General features: G+C 40.5%; 3 protein-coding genes across 6 annotated transcripts; 1 reads left to right on the top strand and 2 right to left on the bottom strand.

Moving 5' to 3' along the window:
• The first annotated feature begins 7450 nt into the window (after window positions 1–7450).
• Window positions 7451–12052, top strand: LOC103981666 (D-3-phosphoglycerate dehydrogenase 1, chloroplastic-like). Its single transcript, XM_009398407.3, has 5 exons — window positions 7451–8013; window positions 10085–10461; window positions 10562–10672; window positions 10785–10880; window positions 11168–12052. Exons 1-5 carry the CDS (start codon window positions 7494–7496, stop codon window positions 11837–11839), a joined length of 1776 nt encoding a protein of 591 aa, XP_009396682.2. The 5' UTR covers window positions 7451–7493; the 3' UTR covers window positions 11840–12052.
• A 1197-nt stretch (window positions 12053–13249) lies between these two features.
• Window positions 13250–15075, bottom strand: LOC135583161 (F-box protein GID2-like). 3 transcript variants are annotated; one of them, XM_065149836.1, is made up of 3 exons: window positions 14936–15075; window positions 14322–14424; window positions 13250–14245 (listed from the first exon to the last, which is right to left on the bottom strand). In XM_065149836.1, the coding sequence occupies exon 3, from the start codon at window positions 14238–14240 to the stop codon at window positions 13548–13550; it is 693 nt and encodes a 230-aa protein (XP_065005908.1). In that variant the 5' UTR covers window positions 14241–14245; window positions 14322–14424; window positions 14936–15075; the 3' UTR covers window positions 13250–13547. The 3 variants fall into 3 exon arrangements, with proteins under 3 accessions (XP_065005908.1, XP_065005909.1, XP_065005910.1); XM_065149837.1 differs by lacking the exon at window positions 14936–15075 and adding an exon at window positions 14724–14740; XM_065149838.1 differs by having other exon boundaries at window positions 13250–14424.
• On the bottom strand, window positions 14672–18710 carry LOC103981190 (ethylene-responsive transcription factor 3). Of its 2 annotated transcripts, none has more exons than XM_009397825.3 (2): window positions 17781–18710; window positions 14672–15207 (listed from the first exon to the last, which is right to left on the bottom strand). In XM_009397825.3, the coding sequence occupies exon 1, from the start codon at window positions 18459–18461 to the stop codon at window positions 17829–17831; it is 633 nt and encodes a 210-aa protein (XP_009396100.2). In that variant the 5' UTR covers window positions 18462–18710; the 3' UTR covers window positions 14672–15207; window positions 17781–17828. The 2 variants fall into 2 exon arrangements, with proteins under 2 accessions (XP_009396100.2, XP_009396099.2); XM_009397824.3 differs by having other exon boundaries at window positions 17784–18710.
• Window positions 18711–18761: the final 51 nt, after the last annotated feature.

The raw sequence follows: 18761 nt of genomic DNA, 5'->3' as shown, positions 1-18761 counted from the left end.
CACCAAAATCGAGAACTCTTAGAGATAGAAAATGATTGAAGCATTTAATCTGATTGAAGAATGATTCATATTTAAAGTGTAGCATTTGTCAAATCTGAAATCATCAAGTATAACTTTAATATTTTCATTGCAACATTAAGCAAGGTTTCATTGAACATAATTTTGAATGATTCTTATAAATGCCTAAAACTTCTTTAGTTTTAATTTATGATTGACTTTATAATAGCATGCTCAAATCTTTATTTTTATGTCAAAACCATAGATTATATTTAATAAACAAAGACAATGAAAAATATCAAGCCTTCCAGACAAAAGCCATGTATCGTCATTGAAAAGCAATATGAAAATCATCAAAATATACATTCTTGCTTCTCAAGCACATAAATAAGATTAATCTCACTAGGTGTAAAATCATTAGATTTCTATCTTGCATTAACATGAGACATGCAATTTTCATTATCATTTTCAAGATTACAAGCATGATCATATTTTTGCATTTTCATTATTAAATTATTAAAAATATAATTTTCAAGAAAATTTAAAGAAAAAGAAAAATGCATCATGAAATGCATCATGTAATTTCGAAGTAAATTAGGGGGATTTCGATTACCTCATCATTGTAGGCTGTTAAGGCGTAGTTTGCCGCCTTGCTTTTGTTGACTTTCTCTTCTTCGGAGGAGCTCGATTCATCCCAATTTTTGTTCTTCTTCTTGCGTTTAAAGCAAGTAGTTCCATTCTTTTTGCTTTTTAATTTTCGTTTCATTTTAAGTTCACCATCACTTGAGCTTATGCTCGAGTGGTCTTCAAATGTTCTATGTCCCAAATCCTTCCTGTTCTTTGGAAGGTTGGTTTGTTCATCATTGTCCTCATCACTTGAGTCATCGCTCAAGTGGCATTCATTTGTCCAGAGTTCCAAATCCTTCCTGTTCTTTGGAAGGTGGTTCTCAAGTTCTTCACGTGCATTGCACGTCATTTCATATGTGATCAATGAACCAATTAGTTCTTCAAGTGGAAAATGGTTCAAGTTTTTCGATTCTTGAATAGCAGTTACTTTTGAATCCCAAGTTTTAGAAAGTGAGCGCAAAACTTTGTTAACGAGTTCAAAATCCGAAAAGCTTTTACCAAGTGATTTTAAACCATTGACGACATCCGTAAAACGGGTGTACATGTCAACAACGGTTTCGCTTGGTTTCATATGAAAAAGCTCGAAATCAAGCAGTAGAATATTAACTTTCGAGTCTTTGACTCTACTAGTTCCCTCGTGCGTGATTTCAAGAGTGCGCCAAATATCGAAAGCCGTTTCACACGTAGAAATCCGATTGAACTCATTTTTGTCCAATGCGCAAAATAAGGCATTCATAGCCTTTGCGTTTAAAGAAAAATTCTTCTTCTCCAAAACCAACCATTCGTTCATCGGTTTGGAGGGAAGTTGAAAACCGTTTTTAATGATATTCCATAAATCCAGATTTAGAGAAATTAAGAAAACTCTCATTCGAGTTTTCCAATAAGTGTAGTCCAATCCGTTAAAGAACGGTGGACGAAAGACCGAACAGCCCTCTTGAAAAGTCATTTCTCTCGGGTGTAAATCCGAAATGAGAAATACCCCGCTCTGATACCAATTGTTAGGATCGAGAGCACTAAGAGGGGGGGGGTGAATTAGTGCAGCGGAAATCTTACAGCGATTAAAAACCAAAAGCTGCGTTCGTTCAAAAACTATTATGATGCAAAAGCAAATTCTCAGTTTGTATCTAAGTGCAGTTTGCGTCTAAGCGCAGATTGCGTCTAAGCGCAGTTTTGCGTCTAAGCGCAGTTTACGTCTAAACTCAGATTTACGTCTAAACGCAGATTTACGTCTAAACGTAGATTTACGTCTAAACGCAGATTTACGTCTAAACGCAGATTTACGTCTAAACGCAGTTTTACGTCTAAACGCAGATTTACGTCTAAACTCAGATTTACGTCTTAAACTCAGATTTACGTCTAAACGCAGATTTACGTCTAAACGCAGTTTTACGTCTAGACGCAGATTTACGTCTAAACTTTGAAACTTGTTTGTATACTCGCAGAAGGCAGTATGCAGTTGAAATCAAGACGTAAACGTGAACTGAAATCTGATGATTGAGCGAGGAAAGCCGATTTACGTCTGAATGCAGTTTTACGTCTAAATGCTGAAACTCGTTCGTAAAATCGTAGAGGAAAGTTTGCAGTTATCAATAGGATCAAAATGTAAGTGTAAACTGCAAAGAAGCTCGTTCGTAAAAGCACGGAAGACAGTTCTGCAGAATCAAACGTAAACGTAAACAGTAATGTATGAAAATATAAATTTACGTCTGAATGCAGATTCGGAAGAACAGCACTTAGAACTTGTTCGTGAAAGCGCAGAGAGCAGTAGCAATGAAGGAGGTTTGCAGTAATGATAAAGTGCTCGAAAATAAACGCAAACCAGAGATTTAGAGTGGTTCGGTCAGCCTTGACCTACTCCACTTTTGGCTTCCTCCACCGACGAGGTTGCCGACGTCAACTAGGTGCCTTCCTTCAATGGGCGAAGGCTAACTGCCCTTTTACAGTTTCTCTCCTTTTGACAGGCTTAGGAGACAACCTTTACAGACCTTTCTCTCCTCACTTTACTTTTGAGCTCTTAGAATCACAGAAAAGATCAAGATTTCGGTGTAGGTCTGTATCTTTTCAGTGCTGAATGGGTGGGGTATTTATAGGCCCCAACCCAATTCAAAATTCGAGCTCAAAACGATCAAATCGATCAAATCCCAGAATTCTGGGATCAGGCGGTTGCACCTCTTGACTGGAGAGGTGGCACCGCCTGGCAGAGCTCGAAGACTGAGCTCAGGCGATTGCTTCTCTCTGCCAGAGCTCGAAGACTGAGCTCGATGGTTGCATCACCTGGCAGAGCTCGAAGACTGAGCTTGGTGGTTGCATCACCTGGCAGAGCTCGAAATCTGAGCTTGGTGGTTGCATCACCTGGCAGAGCTCGAAACTGAGCTCAGGCTGATGCACCTCTCTGCCAGAGCTCGAAGACTGAGCTTGGTGAATGCATCACCTGGCAGAGCTCGAGACTGAGCTCAGGCTGATGCACCTCTCTGCCAGAGCTCGAAGACTGAGCTCAGTGGTTGCATCGCCTGGCAGAGCTCGAAACTTGAGCTCTGGCGGTGCAACCTCTTGGCTGGGGCGGTTGCACCTCCCAGCCTCGCACCCCTGGCGGTTCCACCTCCTGGCTGGGGCGGTTGCACCGCCCAACCTCACAGCCCTGGCGGTTGCACCTCCAGGCTGGAGAGGTGGCACCTCTTCACTATTCCAGCTCACTTGGTTTGGCTCCAAACTTGGTCCAAACCAGTCCGAACTTGGGCCTAATTGGCCCCTACTTGGGTTATAGGATTAACACCTAATCCTAACCCTAATTAACGTGCTAACTATGAATTTAAAGACATTTTCTAAGCTATTACAAAGTCCGCAAGTCAAGACTTCTTCTAGCGAGCTTCCGGCAAACTTCCGGCGGTCTTCCGATGAACTCTCGGAAACCATTCTGCGGACTCCCGGCAAGCTCCTAGACTTCACGATTTGTTCTTAGCGAGTTCCAACGAGCTTCTTCGGCAAGCTCCGATCTTTCTCGGCGAGCTCCGCGAACTCCCAACGAATCTTCGGACTTCCGTCGAACTCTCGAACTCGCAACAAATCCTTCGCGCTTGACTCCGACACTTTGTTTCGCTTTATGTCTTCATCGTTATCATAGTTAATCCTGCACAATTAAAACAAAACTTCAATCGAGACAATTAATCCTAAGCAATTAACCAAGTTGTCTGACATGTCATTGGTCCCTCGACGCTTCGTCCGATTCTTCGGCGCATCGTCCTCTCGTGCAGCCTATTGCCCAATCGGCCAGTTGACTCCGCAACTCCGATATCCTTGGCACAATACCCGCTCTTCTTGGCCCGATGCCCGAGTCCACGGCCCGAAGCCTTCTGTCGATACGCCGACCGATCCACCGGCCCGACGTCCAATCTTCTGACATGTTCCTTCGGCACAAACATGATTTTCCTGCTTTAATTGTCTCATCCTGATCGAAGCATCCTACGTCACTCAAAACGCAGATTAAATCATAAACATATATCAAGTAGTTTCATCATCAAAATACGAGATTCAACATAGATGAGTACAAAGGGATAAGGGTTGGTCATCATTAAAACTCGAGATATAGGTAATTTAGGATTCATTTTCGCTTTGTCAAACGGTTAATAGAGTGTCAACTACTTTGGATAATGGTTGCTAATAGAGTGGAGCTCATAGGCTTTTGCTAACTAACTCCCCAGGGGATGTTATTAACATCAGAAAATTTTGAGAGTACTACTTTATAGTATTTAATCAATACGCGAGGGTGCTATTAGGATCTTAACGACGACCGAAAGAGTGGAGGGGTGTAAATTAGTATAATAATATTTTTAATTAATTTTAAAACCCAGATCGGTAAATCAATATGTTTCAAAATCTTGATTAATCAAAGGTAAAATCATAATAATAAAGCTAAGTCATAAGTAAAGAACAAGTAAAGAGAGACGAATCGATTTATAACGGTTGAGACTTTTCGACCTATGTCTACTCTCCATTTTTCTTCCTTCGAGGTCATTAGTTTTTACTATCGGATTCTCTTTTTCAATTGACGAAGATCAATTACTCTTGTTTTAAATTTTTTATTTTTCAAGCTGAGGATATAACCTTGGTACTCTCTCTTTACATAAGATCTCTCACCTCCTACAACTTAAAATTATAACCAAACTGGAGGAGAAAATTCAAACTATTCTCAAAATGAGAGTTTATAATACTTTTTTCTCAAGAATAAATACTCCATTAATCAAGCCTAAGTAAGGTATTTATAGGTCTAAAAGACTTTAAGAATTGAGCCAAAAATTCAAATCCTCGAAATTTCGAGATATGAGTGGTACTACCATCGGCACTGGATGGTACTACCGTCATAACGTGTCTATGAATATTGACTCTAACTATACTACTATCGGCCTATGTGATATTATCGTCACCCTATGTGGTATTATCATTAGAAAGCTGGACAAGCACAAAATAGTACAAGCAATACTACTTATGACGGTAGTACCATGGGCCTGGTGGTACTACCGCCTAGGCTTACTTTAGGCCACTTATTTAGCATTCCAATATGTTCAATCTAGCTTTAGGCTCATTACCTTTATTGATAAGTTAGTATTGTTTCAGCTCATTACCAATTCAAATTGACCCAAAATGATCTTAATAAATTAACCATATATTCGACATATTTAAGTTGGTTTTGGCACATTGTACACTTTTTTGATATTTCATTCAATCTTTTGTTATTTCATCTGAACCTCCGACATATCGTCTTTTCCTTCGGTATATCGCTCATTTCACTAGCATATCAGTTTTTCCATGATGTTTAATTTTTCAGCATAATATTCGATCCTTCTAGCATGATGCCCGAACCTATAGCATGAAGTCCGATCTCCAGTACGTCAACCAATTTTTCGGCTTAATATCCAATTTTTTATATTATAATTTTTCAATGTAATATCCAACTCTCCAGCTTGATAGTTGGCCCATTCGATGATCCAAGTCCGTGATTGAAGTATTTTTAATATTTTATCTAAAAAATATATTTAGTCCGATAGACTCATTAATTAATTTCATCGTTAAAATCTAATTCAACCGGTGTTATAAGTAACTTACATAGTCTATTACATCCCAAAGGGAACAACATACTCTATGCGATTGCATAGATAAAAATTAGAGGGGACAAGTTTCTATATATTTTGATTGGATTGATTTTTTTAATTATAAAATAATGATGCTATGAACTTGGTTTAATCTTTATATATATATATATATATATATATATATATATATATATATATATATATATATATATATATATATATATATATATATAATTGTATTATATCCAATTCGATGTCAATGGGATCAAGTGAGAGTTATTAACAAAATCTTTACTAAATAAACTAATGAAATATAGATTTTGACATGAATTAAAAGATAAGACACTGATGAAATGCAAGGAATTGAAGCTTCCTTATATCCTCAAATATTTGGATATGCAATGCAACCATGACATTAAATGGATGTAGGAGCGAATCACTCCTAATTGAGGAAAAATAACAACTTAGAATATGCCTTCATCTTGGGTGACTTACTTGGGTCTTTTCTCTCCTTCCTAACAAAAATTTCACTTCTATATATAATATTTGAGTTTGATACGATGACAAGTTAGTAAAATAGGAGATAAAAGAGAGAATATTATTATTCATTCCAAGAATATTCTCTACTTAATGTATAATTTGAGATTCAAAGTTTTATTTTTATTTTTAACACATGTAAGGCTTCAAAATAACTTGAGTATCGGAATGACAGTGTCAAAATCCTATAATAAATATCGGAATGACTGTATCAAACATATCCTGTAAAAGTATCGAAATGACCGTGTCAAACATATCCTTTCCTATGTAAAAGATCAAAATACCTTTAAAAAAGAGATTTTTCATTAAAAAATAGTTTAAGCTAAATTGATCAAAATTTATATTTTTTAATAGAGTTATAGTGTTTTTATAATAGAGTTACTATTGATTGAGTAAATACTATAAATTCATTCAACAATACTGTAAATACTAACGTCTCATTTTGTTTTATTGTCATTAGGATACATTACATTATCATATATATTATAAAATTTTCTAAGATACTTGGACCTAAATTTAAGATATTGTGGAAAAAACTTAATATTTTTATCATGCTTTATTTAGAATATATCAAAACCTTCATTATTTTCATTCAAAATATCATATAAATTATTCTATAATACCTCAAGACCTCTAGCAAGTTTGATACTTATAGTTAGTGAGAATTTCAATTAATCAAACCTCAATCATAATATTTTTATTAAAGTTATAGTGCCGTAAGTCCATTAAAAAAAAATCATAACTAAGAGTGCCTATTTCTTTATTATCATTCTTTTTTATAAACAAAATAAATATTATAGTATTATTTAAAAATTATATATCTAAATTTAAGGTTATATAAAACATAAAGACATGTCATCCTTTATTTTAAAATATATCAAAATATTATTAATCTTCATTTGAAAAAAATACTAAAAATTTTCAAATAAATTATTTTATAAAACTATAATATATAAATATAATAAGATTAATAATTATGATTTATGAGAATTTAAGCATTATAACTTATACTATTGAAGCAATAATTACTATAATTTATTCAAAAAAATTGTAATTTTGACCGAAAAAATGAAAGTGTATTTTTATCATTTTAAGAAATTAAAAGCATTTTAAGAAATTAGTTGAGCACGAAATGGACGATGCGATGTCGGTATAAAACCCTCAGCGTTGCACTCGAAGCCGTTACGCTCCATCGACTCGATCTTTCGAGCCCCATCGTCCCAAGTCTCTCTCGGCCTACCTGAAATGGCAGCCATCTTCGCCCCTGCTGATCCCCTCTCCCTCTCCCGCCGCCCCCTCCTCCCCTCCCGCCTCCCCGCCACCCCCTTCCTCCGCCAACGCCGCCCGCGGTTCGTCGCGATGGCGGAGGAGCCCGGCGAGGCGAACTCGAAGCCCCGTGTCCTGGTCGCCGAGAAACTCGGCCGAGGCGGGCTGGACCTCCTCAAGGGCTTCGCGGACGTCGACTGCGCGTACAACCTCTCCCCCGAGGAGCTCCGTGCCAAGATCGCGCTCTGCGACGCTCTCATCGTGCGGAGCGGCACCAAGGTCGGCCGCGACGTCTTCGAGGCCTCCGGCGGTAGGCTTAGGGTCGTCGGGCGCGCCGGGGTCGGGATCGACAATGTGGACCTCGCCGCCGCCACTGAGCATGGCTGCCTCGTTGTCAACGCGCCCACCGCGAACACGGTGGCCGCTGCCGAGCATGGGATCGCTCTGCTCACCGCCATGGCCCGAAACATCGCTCGATCGGACGCCTCCATGAAATCTGGTCTGATCCTTTCTCTTACAAAATGAGACATATTCTTATTTCTCGCTCTTTGATAGTTTGCTTCATGACAGATGGGGAAGAGTAAGTGATCCTTGGGATCACGCGGAACCGTATGGTCGCGATATCAAGAGTCACTCATCTTTCTTGTTGGAACTAAATGATGATGCATTCCTCACGAAAATTTGTTTAGTACTATAGCATACCATGTAAAAGTCTCAAAAACAGTTTTACCAATAAATGCTACTATGGATTGATAAAATAAACCAAGATATAACATCAAGAAATGGAAGCCAAATCCATCATTAGTATTATGAACATGTTGATCATGTTATTGGGCTGCTACTGAGATACATTGGTTTTCTTCCACAAGGCTTCCACATAAACCATATTGCATTATTCATGTCGTTTACATAATTGTTTCTTGCAGTCGTCATCTTCATGTGATTGGAGTTTTTTTCTTATTGGCACCATCTAGTTATGTCGCTGCATATGAAAGTCTTTTGTCGATTTATTATAATTTTGTTCATGGCAACATTAATCATCATATCAAGTCCATGTCAAAATAGTAAATTATATCGAATGTATATAAACATTTTCATCTATTTCTAAATATTCTTAAAGCTCATCAATGCATTATATTCAGTAAATGTACTTCTTGCTTCCTAACTATGCAATCAAGATCGTGAGAAAAGTCAAGTTATTCATGTGTCAAATATTAGCTCATTTGTTATTAAATCTTTGATTCTATTACTCCTTGATTACCCTTGTTATTAAACAAGAAGCAATGAATGATCCACTATATGCTGTCTCGAATTTGTTTCTTTGCATAGTAATCATCTCATTAGTGACATAGATAACATGCCCGATGGTGTCGAATTTTATTGTTTTGTTGATGTGGAGGTAGTAGCTAGGATGGCCCTTCTTCTGCTATGATCAAGTTCCATGTCAGGTTCACTTTATCCTTAGCATTCGACGGTCCAAGGCTCTGCTCTTGCGTTGGAGCTTCCAACCCAAGAGTACTAGAACTTGTCCTATAAGAAAGAAGGGGACGTTGAAAATGGGTCTAACATGGTCCTCCTGTGCTCAAGTCAAGTAAGTCTCCAAATGATGGAAGGCTTGATTGGTAGTTAATAGGATCACAGATCTTTTTACTTATCATGGGGTTAGTCTTATATTGCTAATCCGTGTCCCTTCTTTGTCACGCAGCTGCACAAAAGGAGTCAGCTTGACTGAATCTGCACAAGGGGAAAGTGTCTTGATTTTCTGCACAATTTGTTAGACAAGGGGTACGCAGACACAATTTCAAATGAGGAACTGGATGATGGTCCACAGTTACCATCCCCAACCCTCTATAGGGCAACGCTAGCCTTTGCTTTTGTTTTGTTTTTTTGTTTTAGCAATTTCTCCTTGTCTGCTGCCCAAAATTCCTCTCTCACTAATGGTGAGCCATCGAGATAGATTCATGATGCCAAACTGAGGCAAATAGTGACATGTGGTAACTTCCTATTACTTAATTTGAGGGGCTCATTGTAGTGTAGGATGAAAGCATAGATGAGCAAGCAAAATATTTTTATCTATGTTTTGAATATTCGGGGGTAGCAAAAAGAAGATATTAGTTGAGATGAAAGGAAAATAAAGGACTCACCACCACGGTTATCTGTTGTATCACTGGATTTCTTTGGGGTAATTCTGTCGCTGAAAATATTACTTATCTTTCTTATTAGTCACTAGGTTTTCATCATATTGGAAAAGAATTTTCCCCTTAGGTTTTGCAAATTTATCAAGCACCAACTTGACCTAGGTTATTTCCAATAAACAACATGAATAGTGTTATAGAGGCACCATGAATATTTGTAACTGTTTATTTCACATTTTTGAACTTATTCTATGTTGCATGAAAAATTCTTAGTCAATCAACTTTTGTAGCTGCCAGCCTGCAATAATTTCATAGATGCTGAACCCGCATGGATATGAATCATTCCTGAATGCCCCAGCTGTACTAGATTCGAATTAAGAGATAGCACCCCTTCAAGCCACTCGCTTATGGGATTTGCGGCTCTATTACTTTCAGGAAAATGGGAACGTAACAAATATGTTGGTGTATCACTTGTTGGTAAGACGCTTGCAATTTTGGGGTTTGGAAAAGTTGGATCAGAAGTTGCTCGTCGTGCCAAAGGACTGGGGCTGCATGTCATCGCACACGATCCATATGCTGCTGCTGATCGTGCTCATGCTGTAGGGGTGGATTTGGTGACGTTTGATGAAGCTATCGCAAGGGCAGATTTTATCTCATTGCATATGCCTCTGACTCCTTCCACTTCTAAAATTCTTAATGATGAAGCTTTTGCAAAGATGAAAAACGGAGTTAGAATTATAAATGTTGCACGTGGTGGTGTGATAGATGAAGACGCTTTAGTAAAGGCATTGGATTCTGGAGTGGTCGCACAGGTATACTTCTTCTCTAGGATCCTTTTATTCTTTTGTCCATTTGACTCTTGTGCTGGACGTAGTAGAAAGCTGATATCTAAATTTTCCCTGGTTCATTCAGGCTGCTCTAGATGTGTTCACAAAAGAACCTCCAACTGCAGACGATAAGCTGGTTCTGCATGAAAAAGTTACAGCTACACCACATCTTGGTGCCAGCACTGTTGAAGCGCAGGTATGGAGTTTAATATGCTCATGTTCTCACTCTAAAAAAATTAGAATTCTTTAGGTAAATGAGACATAGAGGCTTTCCTTTTCTTGGTTCTCATGTCTGAATCAATATTCAGGAAGAAGTGGCAATCGAAATAGCTGAAGCTGTTCTTGGAGCTTTGAAGGGGGAGCTCGCATCTACTTCAGTAAATGCACCAATGGTTCCTGCTGAGGTATGATCACCTCTGTATCTTCATCTAATTCATTGTGCACCTTATATCTCCAAGGAAAGAGCAGAAACATATCTAAATTTGCAAGGGTCAAACCATTTGGCATTAGCTGCTCAAACTATAGTGAGGTTCAGCATGCCAAAATTCAAACCTTGAATACATATGTTGCAAATCAAGATCTCAGTAACACAATCTTTTTAACAAATGTATATGCTGATACAGGAAACTACCCCTTGTTATCACTCCGTTTATGGTAGTTGACATGGTAATTCTTTTCACTTGCTTTCCAGGTTCTTTCTGAGCTTACACCATTTGTGGTCTTAGCTGAGAAGCTTGGTAGGCTAGCTGTACAACTTGTGGCTGGAGGCAGTGGTGTGAAATCAGTGAAAGTGACATACACAATCGCAATAACTCGTGGAGATCTCGACACCAGATTGCTCCGAGCCATGATCACCAAGGGTCTCATTGAGCCCGTATCAGATGTTCACGTTAATATCGTCAATGCTGATTTCACCGCTAAGCAGCGAGGCATTCGTATTGCGGAGGAGAGGATTCTCTTGGATGGTTCACCGGAGGACCCTATAGATTCCATCCAGGTCCACATTGCCAATGTGGAGTCTAAATTTCCTACAGCAGCCTCAGAGACGGGAGAAATTACAGTAGAAGGCAGGGTGAAGGATGGCATCCCCCATTTGACTAAGGTTGGATCATTCCAGGTGGATGCTAGCATGGAAGGAAGCCTGATACTGTGCAGGCAGGTCGATCAGCCCGGGATGATCGGCACCGTGGGAAGCATTTTGGGCGAGCAGAACGTGAATGTGAGCTTCATGAGCGTCGGCAGGATTGCTCCCAGGAAGCACGCAGTCATGGCTATTGGCGTCGACGACGAACCTACCAAAGAAGCTCTCAAGAAAATCGGGGACATTCCTGCCATTGAAGAGTTCGTTTTTCTCAAACTCTAATGCATATCGAAGTCTTTACGTAAATTCTCTGATGAACTATATGTTTTTCTATCAGATTTTTGTCTCCAATAATTTCCTTTTGAGTTCCTGCTGTTGACTATTTTGATGCTCAACTTAAGTTTGACATCATGCAACTGCAAATGGTAAGACTGCCAAGAAGTGCAGTGTGCAAAAAATATCTTGTTATATAAAAGCTTGGTTTTTAATTGTTAATACTATCAAGACAATGAGTGATCATGGTTACTCCAAATTGTTACAAATAATCTTAATTCTTTTCTGGGTAATTTTTCTGAAAAAACCCATTTTGAGTTTTTCCTGTAAGGTGCTATTGTTTTTATTTTTTCAAGATGGTGCAACCTATGTTATGTAATTTTGTAAATACCCCTTGCCGCATGCAACTCGGGCATGAGCAATGCTCGACTCAATGGGCCATGCAAGAGAGAGAGAGAGAGAGAGAGAGAGAGAGAGGGAAACCTCGTGCGACGAAAAAAACAAGGGACGAAAGTGGTGGAGAGCGAGGAGCCTCACGAGGCCTACAAGGCTTCGAGGATGAATATGACGCCTTCGAGGCAAAGGTGAAGAGGACAGTGACAAAGGGCCTCGCGAGGCCTATGATGATGAGACCTCTATGAGTGGTGCGATGGCAATGGGAACAACAACATGGGGGGCCTCATGAGAGGCCTATAATGATGAGACCTCTATGAGTGGTGCGATGGCAACCGGAACAACACCAAAGCCTCCACGGGCGACAAAGAGACAATGACACCACACAACGAGCGACGATGAAGAACATTTAAAAGATTACACCAAATATGGGAAACAATTTGAAACCAAATAAAAACTGAACATCCCCTAGAAAAGATCCAAAAAGAGAAAATTTTTCAAGAAAATCACCCTTCTTCATTCCTCCTTTTTTTAGATATAGTGTATTTGTGACTATCAATATTAGTTTATAGTTCATTTGTATGTGTATATATATATATATATATATAATAAAGAATTAAATAAATAATATAAAAAAAGAAAGAAAATTTATGGGGAAAGATATGTGTCCACGATTTCATATGGTAATAACTTATCCCAAATAACCAAAAACATTGGATTAGTAGTTGGCAAACGCTCCATTGTCAACATCCATCCCTTACTGGCCACCCTCTCCCCCTTTGTTCTCATAAAGCACTAGAATCCAACACTGTGGTGCAAGACCCCATCACATCCCTCAACAACAATTCACAGAAGAAAGCAGTGGTAGGGCCCTCTCTCTCGCCATCCACTATCCTAACTTTTATTCTGTCGTCAGCCTCTCCCCCTTCCTCCAATAATTCCCAATTCCTGCAACTCTTATCAGTGGCATCACTGTTGGCAAGAACAGAAACAACAATACCAACAAAGAAGAAGAAGAAGAAGAGATGGGAAGAAGAGAGACTCATTGGTTCATAAATGTACACACATGAAATATATAAAGCCACAAACAACAGCTAATAAGGATAAAAATTGGACTTTTATGGGATAATAGAAGGCGGCGACCAGATCTGCTGGTCTCATTCATAGCCACCGCTGCGGCGGCTGTTGTTAGGATTCATCTTCTCGATGGAGAGGAGAGGAGTGAGCGAGAACTGGACTTCTCACGGAAGAAATTTATAGAGGCACCATATAAAAATTAGATTTTTGAAGGAGATAGAGGAGGTGGAGATCGGACCTGGTGGTCTTATCCACAACCGCCGCCGCCGCCGCCGCCGCCACGGTGGTTGTTGTTAGGATTCATTTTCTCGAAGAAGCCGATGGAGAGGAGAGCGAGCGAGAGTTGGACCTCGTCCTTGCCCCATCGGGGCTGGAGGTGAGCCCGCCTCGTCATCGGAGACGGCGACGTGGCGGCGGCCGAAGGAAGGGCGAGAGCCGGGGAAGAGGCCGCGGTGCGGGGGCCGGAGGTGCCGAGGAATGGGAGGATGTAGAGGGAGTGGAGGCGACGGAATCCCCCGAGGGCGAGCACCACCGACCTAAGCTGCCGCTCGCCGTAGGGCACTCTGACCCAGTCCCGGGTGCACACCGCCTCCCAGAGTCGCTCGTCCTCCGCCAGCCTTCGCCACCGCCGGCTCACGCACGCCGCACGCCCCAGCGTCCGGGCGTCCGCCCGCTTCAGCACCTCGAGAACCAGGTCCTCTCCGAGCTCCGCCACGTTCACCTCCTCCTCCTCCTCCTCCTCAGCAGTCACTTCCGCCTTTCCTCCGTCGGATCTCGGTTTCTTGTTCTTCTCCTCCTCAGCGGCAACCCGGGGATCCCCGCCGCCATCAGATCCGTCGATCGAACGCCTCTTCATAGCTCCTCCTCCGGCCGATTCCTCGCCGCTTCCTCCTCCGCGATTGCTTGTGGGAAACGCATTAAACGGGACCGTCCTCTCCATCTCACCTTTTGGAGGAGGCAATATATCACAATAATGCGACTTTGGCTTTTTTCACTCGAGACGACACAAAGGACGACTTACATCACGAATCAATCCCCATCGATAGGGTTGCCAAATTAGATGACCTTTCGCGAATAACTCCAACTCGAGCACGTGTCCGGTTCGTTCTTGCTCCCAAATTTTACTGCTCATTAACCACACAATGGATAAAGTAGTAAAATTGGCAAGAACAGATTAATATTCTATTTTATTTCTATCACGGTTTCTTCTAAATCACACTGATTTTTTTCTACTTTTCATTTCATAAATCTTTTGGATGATAGAAACAATCACGGAAAAATTGCATACATTAGATCACTAGTTTTACTTGCAACATTTCCGAAGTTACTCATGAATTCATGCATCGTTAAACAGCCTTGTAAAATGTCATATTAGAGGCAATGCAAAAAGGTAGTCGGCATTATGAAAGATTTAGGATCTTACACTTGACACTCTCCAACCTTTCATGTCGACTACGACTATAGAGCGGACTAGAAGAAGTTTATCTTCGTCAAACTCCGAACATATCAGACACTTCGGTCACAGAAAAACAAACAAATACAGAATATAGCGATCATTAAAGGAAAGGAAAAAAAAAGACGCCATTAAAGAGAGATATGATGAGCAAAGAACGAGGCGATGACAAAGAAATGTACCAAGAATAATGACAACTTGGGAGGATTCTAATGACATTGGTTCTCTCTTCTAGCTGCCCATGTTTCTTTAACACTTCCAGCTTTCTGTCCAAGTCAAAAGACAATGTTGACTTCTCAACTTTTGTTTCTTCCCGTTTGTCACCTTTCATGATCGGTATCTCTCCGTTTCTTTATCGCATACAAAACCATGAATCACTTGTCTTCTGTATTTCTCTTAATTCCTCTCATCCGCTTCTCAATATGATGGACCGCACCATCTCAGCTTCGAGGACCTGAAAGAAAGCAGGCTGTCTTGTGAGTCTGGAGGTAAAAGAAGGAAACATTGCTAAGTAACATTAACAACTTACCGAAGAAACAACTGGATGCTGTCAAGAGAACATCCAAGACGACAAAATTCCTCCAAAATCTTAACATATTTTATCAACCTATAACCAACATTCAACTAAGAACCATAGCTTCACTTGGGGCTTTTTTGCTCCAGATGGTAGCTACCTACGTAAATCTATATACTTTCGACAACTTATAGTGACACAATTTGTCATAACAAGTGCACCAGCTAGCCAGATGAGTTACAAAGCAACACCATCTTACAAATCATAAAATCACAATCACTTTTAGCTGTCATACATGCTATTGCTCAAGTGAGAGATGATATACTCGGCTAACAATGGAAGAGAGGCTTCAAACAGTCTCTGATCCATCAATGCACCCGGCACCATGTTTTATAAACTTCAGGGCCACTTTCCAGTCTTAAAACACAAATTAAATTCAACATATCTAGCAAAACTAATATCTCCAAGCAAATTTAGCATTCATTATGCAAACTAATATTTGCTGCTTAAGAGATGTCTCAAAACTCTCATCGCTCAAAATATATTCACTCTCAGAATCAAATATATGGGATTGAGAGGAATCAAATCTCTCTGCTACTATTGGTTTCTCCCAATATCGGTGATTGAACATGTGTTCACATCTCTTCTTCAGGTTCATCTTCAACTCTATCAATCTAAAGTGTAAAACTATAATAACTCACATAAGAGAAAAAGGTGTTTGACTCTTCTTGCTCTCTTTTATTCGGTGGCCAACTCTCTTAACCACATTGTCTAAAGCTATAATTCCCAGCTAGAAATGAGAAAAAAAAAGTTTCAATGAGAACCTAATCTTCATGAGAAATCTATAACACAACACAGATTAGCAAAATAACACATCAGGTCATGCAATGTTGGATTATCCTACAAATGCAAATAAGAAAACAATATAATATGGCCTATGAAAGAACAAAAAGCTGACCATATTAAACATAAAAAAATGATCTTCATTTCATTTGTGAAGTTTTTTGAAGTAACAAAAAGAAAACATGAGTGGCAAGTACACACCAGGTTCCCGCTGATATAGGATCTGACCTTGCATGATACTACTATTAGTTATTTAGATGATAGCAATTAAGTTAAACATCATCATATTTAAATGAAATATCATAGTATTTTGTCACTACCTGGCTAAATGCCAATAAATCTAAGAGTGAACTTTTGTAACTATTATTGTGTACAACACCATTGGCAAGGCCGCATAATATGGAGATAATCCAAATAACAACTGACAACATAAAAACTGCATTTTACATAGTCTACAATTGACCAAAGAAAAGCTCGCCCAGGTTAAAAAATCTGTTTCTCACATACTAAGGCAGTTGTGAAGCAGTTTTAAAAATGTTGAAAGCTCCAGTTAATAGAAATATTACAATTCAGAAGTGAACTAATATTTTGCCCAGAAAATATTCTAAAACCTATTAGATGCAGCATAAAAAAATATCAGCTAAATGTACAGTGCAATGAATTTTAAATATTAAATTGTAGGCACTTGACATTCTGCAAGCTCAATATACAATCTCAGCCAAATCAATTAACAAGGAAGCTACAATATTATCCTAAAATTTTAATCAGTCTACATCAAGATTTTCAAAAAAGCATGCCCTTCTCAGGAGAAAATATCAGCTAAATGTACAGTGCAATGAATTTGGAAGATCATAACCCAGTGTGAACTTTATATAAATTAGTTCAAGCTCCAAATCCAGGAAAACTTGGTCTAAAGACCAATATGTGTGATGTCAGAAAGAGAAGGAACCTATTCTATGCCACACAATCACAGGTAGAAATTTTAATTAACAAAACAGGATAAAAAGGAAAAGTTTAGGCGATCAGATAACATATATGTACAAAATAGATACCAGAACATATATGTATAAACAGAACAAAGAACCTTGTATACCTAACTAAAACATATGTATAAAATAGATAGTAGTAAATCCACAAGCAACAATCCTTGGCACATTTCCCTTAACCCAAGAGGGATTAAGCAGATAAAGCACCAGGATCAAGAACCACTAGGTGATGGATCCATTCCTTCACCTTCTAATGTATCATAACCATTTCAATCAAGTGTCAACTATGTGTACATCAAATGTATAATAAAAATCATGTTTCTTTTTTTTTTCCAATTTCTACTTTTTTTTTCCTTGGCTGGTGAACATATGTCAAATGTCAAGAGATATGAGATCCACTTGACTTTATGATCACAACAATATATGAGAGGTATTCTAGCTCTGTTTAGTTTCTCATACATCAAATTAGGTAATACTCTTCTATAGATAGATTGATAGATTGATAAAAGCTTAGATCTAAGACAAACCTTAGATCTGTCTTACACCATCAGATGCAAAAGCTTAACCATGATAGTAACTCATTAATCAGAAGTCATCCCCGACACAAATATAGAACAGAAAGAACACGATTTCAAGTAATAATACGAACACATCATGTGGCAGCAGTAAAGAGAAGAAAACAACCACCATTTTATAGGATTGTTTTCTCCTTCCGGCCGTGGGATGAGGGCATCAGATGCGGAGAACCGTGGGTTGGAAGTCATCGTCTGGCGGTGGGAGGACGTTGAGATCGAACGGCAGCGGCAGCCGGTAAGCCGATGCGATGTCTCCGTCATCGTCGACGACGGAGGACGACGACCCGCAGTCGCTGTGAAAGTCTCCCTCGCCAGCGAGGACGCGCGGGGGCGGCGGGTTTGCCTGCCTCCCGAGATGCGACGCCCGGAGGTGGATCGGCGTGGCCCCAGCCGCCGCGGGCAGACGGGGCCCGCTGGAGGACTCCACGGTACTGCTGTGGCTGCTGGACGTCGGCCGTTGAGGCGGCGGGTAAGGGAGCTGGCGGTGGCCAATGGTCAACCGCGCGGCGGCGGATGGGTTGAAAGTAGGGAGGATCAGGGGAGGGGGGGAGGTGGTGGTGGTAGAGACGGGAAAGTTGGTCTTGGCCTTGGGGCCGCGGAGGGCGATGGCGGCGGCGTCGTATGCTCGGGCGGCGTCTTCGGCCGAGTCAAAGGTGCCGAGCCACACCCGAGCCTTCTTCCAGGGGTCCCGGATCTCGGCCGCGAACCGCCCCCACGGCCGCTTGCGAACGCCGCGGAAACGCGTCTCCACCGCCGCCGCCTCCGGTGCCGGAGATCGGCCTTTCCTCATCTCTATATTGATCGGATCACCAAAGGCAGGAGGGATGCCGAGGGAAAAAGGAGATCGATCAAAGTAGGAGCGTCGAAATCACCATCTGGAACTCGTCGGCTTTATTGCTTGGGTGGGTTGCTTCCTCGCTTGCGATCGATGGCCACGCAACGAAGGGAAGACTTGGATTGGTTTGTTTGTTTCTGCGATGACGGGTCACCTCCTCCCCCATTTCCCTCGGCTTCCCCCCCCTTCCCCCTCTCACCTTCCCCTCCCCACCCTACCTTTCCCCTTTCACGTTTCTTTTTGGCGACCATCCCT

Source organism: Musa acuminata, chromosome BXJ3-4, assembly GCF_036884655.1.
Source record: "Musa acuminata AAA Group cultivar baxijiao chromosome BXJ3-4, Cavendish_Baxijiao_AAA, whole genome shotgun sequence".
Classification (NCBI taxonomy): Eukaryota; Viridiplantae; Streptophyta; class Magnoliopsida; order Zingiberales; family Musaceae; genus Musa; species Musa acuminata.
Note: the sequence above shows the minus strand (reverse complement) of the source record. Positions and strands in the feature narration are given on the sequence as shown.

What these genes read in the sequence shown, in the direction of transcription:
- LOC103981666 (XM_009398407.3), top strand. Translation starts at nt 7,494, where the DNA reads ATGGCAGCCATCTTCGCCCCTGCTGATCCCCTCTCCCTCTCCCGCCGC. An exon ending in GGACGCCTCCATGAAATCTG is followed by an intron (nt 8,014 to 10,084) that starts GTCTGATCCTTT and finishes TATTACTTTCAG; the next exon opens with GAAAATGGGAACGTAACAAA. An exon ending in CACCAATGGTTCCTGCTGAG is followed by an intron (nt 10,881 to 11,167) that starts GTATGATCACCT and finishes CTTGCTTTCCAG; the next exon opens with GTTCTTTCTGAGCTTACACC.
- LOC103981190 (XM_009397825.3), bottom strand. Translation starts at nt 18,461, where the DNA reads ATGAGGAAAGGCCGATCTCCGGCACCGGAGGCGGCGGCGGTGGAGACG.
- LOC135583161 (XM_065149838.1), bottom strand. Translation starts at nt 14,240, where the DNA reads ATGGAGAGGACGGTCCCGTTTAATGCGTTTCCCACAAGCAATCGCGGA.